We start from the raw sequence: 6,104 nt of genomic DNA, 5'->3' as shown, positions 1-6,104 counted from the left end.
GGCTGGGGCAGCCAGCGGCGGTCTGTGCCGCCATCCAGCGGCAGTGACAGCCGCCTGCCCTCCTGTCCCCTTCCTCTGGGACACTTCTTTGTCCCTGTCCCCTCCACCCAAGGCTCAAACTTCCCCATCCCCAAAACCACTGGCTTTTCCAGGCTCTGGGGGGGTTGGGTGGCTGAGGGTGGGGAAGGAGCGACGTGGGTAGGGAGGGGATGGTTTCGGCTGCTGCCTTGCGATCTCCCCATCTTTCCCCTCCTCCCCTCTCTTCCCACAGTTGGGTTTTGTTTGCTCTGGCATGGGAACTGGGCCACGGCAAGGAGGATGGGATCTGGGCAGGAAAAAAAAGAGTTCCTTTCCCTGATAAACGTGTGAAATCCAGCACAGGGCTCTGGGAGTTCCCTTGTCCACAGGGGCAGGGGGGGTGGGCACGTAGGCAGGAGCTGCCTCAGGGGTGGGCAGCACAAAGGGCAGGAAAAAATAAATATGAAGGAGAAAGGCAGAAGGAACCTTCCCCCTTGCTCTTCATGTGGCCAAACAGGGCTGGTAAGGAGGCTTTTAATAGGAAAGTGAGCCAAGCTCCTTTTGAATTTGGGTGCACAAACTTCCCCCCCACTTCAGATCTGTTTGCCAGAGCTGGGAGGCAGAGGGATCAGTTGGGACCCTCTGCCCAGCATGGACCGTGTCTGGGTGTCCTCAGGGTGGGGTTTTGGGTCCCACAGTCCCATGCACACAGTCAGCCTTGCTGTGGGCTGCAGCAAGGTAGAAATCCTTCAGATTGGAGCTGTGGGATGGGGCAAAGCAGAAGATAGAGCCTCTGGGGTCTGAGCCAGCTTGCTGGGCTTTCCCTGCACCCACTGCAGCTCCAGGTTGACCCCTGCTTTGTGTAGGGTTTTTGGGCACCAGCACCACGGGGTTGCAGAGGCTGTGGTGGCAAGGAGGTGGCATGGGCAGGAGTAGAAAGATCTGTGTGGACTCTTGTGCAGTTGAAGCTGAGCCCTCAGCAGCCAGGACTACCAGGGGGGGTGGACGTGACTTTTCTTGCTTTCCCTGCAGAGAGGTTTTTGCATTAACCAGCTGGCTATGACAAGCCTTCTGTTGATGCAGCTTGTGGTTTTGGCTTTCCAGGACCCAACGCCAGCTTCCCCATGCTGGAATACATGCCCTTGCTCCTGCTCTGAAGGCTGCCTTTTGGAAAGGGATGCTGGCTTCTGCCTGCACAGCATTCTTGCTCTTCATTCTGGCTGCAGCAGGGAGCCCTTCCATCTGCCTGTCCCCCCCAGCCCCTCGAGCCCCATGTGCTGCTCTGTGTGTGGTTTCAGGCTGGGGAGGCTTTGCTCAATGCAAGTCAGCACTGCAGAAACCAAGATGCTGTAGCTGGGGATGCTGCCTCCAGGAAAGGCAGGAATGAAGCAGCTCTCAGGCACAAAGCAAAACGTTTATGTCCCAAGGATCAGGCCAACAGTTGCTCAAATTCAGTACCCTTGTCCAAAATCTGCAGCTGTTGCAGGAACTGCCTCTGCCCAGGGGAAAGGCTTTTCTCTCCTCTTCCTCAGTGGCTGGGCTAAGCTGTGCTGCAGGGAAACCCTCTCCCTGCCCAGCTCCTGCTTGGGCAGTGTTTCCTGAACTCAGAAACGTGGCTGCCAGGAGCAGGCTGTCCCACAGGGACACCAAGAGGGTGCAGGGAGCAGGCTCTGCCTCACATCCCTTTGGAATTTGCTGCCTTTCAGCCCCTCCTTCCCCATCGCCCCATCCTGGTTGCCCTTCTGGAAGGGCATGCTGAGGTTGCTGGTGGATCTGTGCCCCTCCTCGGCTGCCAGGGTAAAAAGTGAGGGCCAGGAGACCCCAGAGTAGCAATAAAGTCTGGCAGCTGTGAGTGGGGCTGGCAGACAAGGCCTTGGGGGTGCAAAAAGCAGCGTGAGGGGGCTGAACATGGTGTGCAAGGGCAAGGCTGCCAAGGGGGCATTAACCAGCCTCCTGCTGTCTAGGCAGGTGAAGGACTGAGAGAGCCACATGGTGCTTCATGTCTTGTGGACATGGATGCTCAACAGGCAGCATGTGAAAGCTGAGCTTGGCCAGGGGCTGTAACTGTGCCCAGGGAGTGCTAGGAAGGTTGGTTTAAGTCCTGGATCAAACTTCATTTTCTGAAGTGGAGGTGTTGAAAGAAAAGAGAGTTTCCTCCTCATCTCTTTTCTTCTTCTGAGTTATTTATTTTTATTTTTTTTTTAAATACATCTGAGTACCTGTAGGAGCCAGATGAGCATGAGCAGTGGCACTGCTGGACACAGTAAGAGCATGTCACCATTTGACACCAGTAAAAGGAAAATTGGGTTCATCCTGGCTTAAACCAGGACAGAGCAGAAGAAAAAGAAACAGTGGGAGGTGTGTGTCCCCCTGAGCTGCTGAGCACAGCTGGGTCAGCAAGTGGGGTCAGGAGCTGCAGATCACTTGTGGGGTGGTTGGGAAGCAAGGTCATGAGGTGTCCCTGCCTTGTGGCCCAGCCTGGGCTGGTTGGGGACAGGCTGGGCTGGGATGCTGAGGAAGGGGATGCAAAGCCAGCTGGTCTAGTGTGGCATCTCTGGGAGCAGCCACAGCAGCTCAGCGTCCACCGTTGGATGGGGTTTTTGGTTTTGCTGCTCCTTGGCAGGAGCACCTTGGTGCTCTCAGTGCTCTCAGTAAAGAGGACCTGGAATGTCAGCCGGAAAGCGTCTGGACTCGAGGCACTGGGCTGGTGGGATTTGAGCACGTCTGGAGGAACCAGGTGGAGTAGGGAGGGAAAGGAAACTCTTGCTTCCAGCTCCTGCATGAGGCTTGGCCAGCTTGGCACAGCACGGCACGCTGCCTTCCCCTCGCTGAGGCAGAGCTGACCCCCCTCACCCTTCTCCCCCTTCCCTAGTTTTTCCCTCCCTTGTTCCTTACCCTCATCTCCCCACCCCCTCACCCCCCACACCCCCTCACCCCGGATCCAACCCCGCGACACGTCGGTGCACCCCGTCTCCAATCGATGATCGCAAATCCATGGTGCAGCCGAGCATCCCCACCCCGGTGATCGGGGGCATAGTGGGCGGCGTCTCGCTGGTCCTGCTGGTGCCCCTGGTGCTGTTTGTGGTCCTCCGGCGCCGGCGTCACACCTTCAAGGGTGACTACAGCACCAAGAAGCACGTCTACGGCAACGGGTACAGCAAGGCCGGCATCCCCCAGCACCACCACCCACCCATGGCGCAAAACCTCCAGTACCCCGACGACTCGGACGACGAGAAGAAGCCGGGCCCGCTGGGAGGCAGCACCTACGAGGATGAGGATGAGGATGGGGGAGGCGAGCGCAAGCTGGGGGGCCCCAGCAAGTACGAGGAGGACGCCAAGAGGCCTTACTTCACGGTCGACGAAGGGGAGGCCCATCCCCAACCTTACGACGAGAGGACACTCGGCTTCCAGTACGACCCCGAGCAGCTCGACATCGCCGAGAACATGGTCTCGCAGAACGACGGGTCTTTTAACGCCAAAAAGGAGTGGTACGTCTAGCTCGGCACCCCCTCTGCTGCACACACACACACACACACACAGACACACACAGACACAGACACACACAGACCCCCCCCTTTCCCCTGCATCCCCGCCGAGCAGAGCCCACCCTGCACGCACGATCCCCCCCCTTGCCCTGCACACCCTGACCAGCCCTGGGTGCTCAGCACAGACTTTGGACGCTTCCAGCACCAGCCTGAAGAGCTGGCTGGGGAGGGAAGGAGGGAGGAGGGCAGCTTTGCTTACAGATTTGGTTGTTGTTTTTTTTTTAATTATGACCTTTTTTTCTCCCGGGGGAGGGGGGGACAGGGAGGTGTGTGGGAGGCGGGAGGTCGGGTAATGATTTTCTCCAGTTTCGGTTCATGCTTCTTTCTTTTTTTTTGGGGTTTTGATTTCTCTTGATGACTTTTGTCCCCTTCTGTGGTGTTCGTGTTGGTCGGTGGCTTAGGTGTTAACTCTTTGCTTTAAGGACTTGTTGCCCAGCCTGTATATTACACTCTGTTTGTGTCTTCATGTTCTCAGAGTGCCCCTTTCAGCCCCCACCTGCCCCGAGGTTCCTCCTCCTACTTCAGCACCCCCAAAACACTGGAATTTTGTTTGTATGTTGTCTTGGTTGTGTTGGTTGTGTTTTTATTTTTCACCTTGGGAAGGGGGTCAAGTGAGCTGTCCGTAGAAAGACAGAGGCCAGGAAAGCTGGTGGCAATGGAAACACTGGTGCCATGATCAGGTGAACAGATTTCATGGGTTTTTTTCCTATTTCCTTTCTTTCCAGAGGGGTCTGGGGAACATTCCTCTTGCCTCCTGATGCCTGGGGAGATGCACTCCCAGGTTTTAATGACTCAATAAAAGGAGAATGAGGAGAGGAGGGAGAAAAGGCCCTGGAACAAACCCCAGGTGCTTGGGCTGATAGCAGAGCAGGGAAGCAGAGCTGCCATTTTCCTCCTACCATTTATTATTTCCTGGCTTTTCATTTTCTGCCTTTGTTTGAGTGTTCTTATAAAAAGAAAGAAAAGGAGTATTTATTGCTGGCTTTTTTTTTTTTTTTGTGGTTGTTTTGGGTTTTTTTTGTGGTTGTTGCTGTTGTTGCTGGTGCCAGGCAGGGAGCAGCTGACTCTGGTGGTGCACACCTTGCTGCCCTTCCCTGGGGAAGGGCACCCACTGATTTCCCTTCTCTTTTCCCACAAAACTCCCTGCCTCCAGCTCTGGTGTGCAGAGGGCACATCTCCCAGGCCCACTCACTCAGTGTCTTTGAGGGCTTCAGCACAGGATCAGGCCCCTACGTTTTATGATACCACTAAGACTTAATTGTCATGTGTTTACACTTCTTTTTTCTTCTTCTTCTTCTTCTTTTATTTTTGAGGGGGGATCAGAGCACAGGGGTGCTGCTCTCTTAACTCTCCTACCAACATCCTCAGCCCCCAGCCTTTAGGTCTCTTGCTCAGGCTGCACTGGTGGCCTTTTTCTCAATGTCACATCCCTCTTTTGAAGCAAAGGTTTGGTGGGCAGGGCAGGAGTGAGTGAGGCTGGGGAACTGATCCCATCCTCCTTCCCTGGAGCCACTGGGTGTGATGGAGGGGCTGGGATTGCTGCTGTCTCTGCTCTGTGGATAAATGGGATCCCAGGCTCCAGAGCCTCTCTGACACCAAATTAGATTCACTGGATTGGGGCTTATTTTTCTTTCTGTGGATTGGGGTGGGTTTGTTGTTTTTTTTTCTTTTCTTTTTCTTTTCTTTTTTTTTTTAAATTTGATGTATAAATAAATCTTTTCCTTGAAAAGAATCCCCCAGTTTTCTGAGCTGTATTATCATGCACATCTAAAAATAGCAGGACTCATTCTCCTCCTGCCTTGCCCGCTGGGTTTTGTTCCATCACATCCAGTGGTTATCCTGCCACAAAAGGGAGGGGGGTGGCAAGTCAGACCCACACAGATGAGTCAAGGTCAGATCTCTTATCCAGGCAGCCTCTGATGCTTTTTGGTGGGTGGGTTTTGGGTCCAGGCAACATGAAGCTCAGCCTGAGCCATCCACAGTTTGTGGCTTCCCCTCGGTGGTGTAGGGGAGTGGGAAATCCGATTGTTCCCCTGTAATCTTCCTGCTGCTCCTGCCAGCCCTCCCTGCTTCCTGGCTTCTGGCAGAACAGCCAAATGCCACAGGAAAGCTGCTTTATGTCCACTCGAAGCAGGGCAGACAGAGATTCCCTTGGGATCCTTGGACTGAACCTTAAAAAAACCCAGCTAAGCCTTCCTGTGTCCCTCTGCTGCCAGCAGGAGCAGCCAAGCACCCCCAATAAAAGCAGTGAAACCTCTGACATCTCTCCGTATCTCTGATTGCTTGTATGGGGCTTGATTGTTGCTGTAAGCCTGCAGAGGGAATTCTCCAGTGCCTTGGGAGAACAGGATTCACAGGGCTTTAAGTCCCCCAAGTGTGGCTTTCCCTGGGCCCTGCTGTCAGGACAGGGCAGCATTGCTGAACTGAACCTGAGCCACAGATACTGAGTGGAACGTGGGGCTTTCTGGAGCCTGCACAGTCTGTGGGGCAGGGATAATTCTCAACAAGGTCTGTCTCTCAGCTGAATCATCTTTTAGATCT

At 54.5% G+C, this 6,104-nt stretch overlaps 1 protein-coding gene across 1 annotated transcript in view; it reads left to right on the top strand.

The window, feature by feature from the left end:
- The window catches only part of PVRL1 (poliovirus receptor-related 1 (herpesvirus entry mediator C)), a 16,634-nt gene extending 13,077 nt beyond the window's left edge, over window positions 1–3,557 (top strand). Inside the window, exons 6-7 of the mRNA XM_009994618.1 lie at window positions 2,167–2,173; window positions 2,979–3,557. Coding sequence (XP_009992920.1) covers window positions 2,167–2,173; window positions 2,979–3,516 — 545 coding nt within the window. The 3' untranslated portion in view covers window positions 3,517–3,557. The remainder of the gene's footprint in view (window positions 1–2,166; window positions 2,174–2,978) is intronic.
- Window positions 3,558–6,104: the final 2,547 nt, after the last annotated feature.

This window comes from Chaetura pelagica, unplaced genomic scaffold, assembly GCF_000747805.2.
Source record: "Chaetura pelagica isolate M959 unplaced genomic scaffold, ChaPel_1.0 scaffold583, whole genome shotgun sequence".
NCBI classification, from domain to species: Eukaryota; Metazoa; Chordata; class Aves; order Apodiformes; family Apodidae; genus Chaetura; species Chaetura pelagica.
This window is presented reverse-complemented; position numbering and strand designations above follow the sequence as displayed.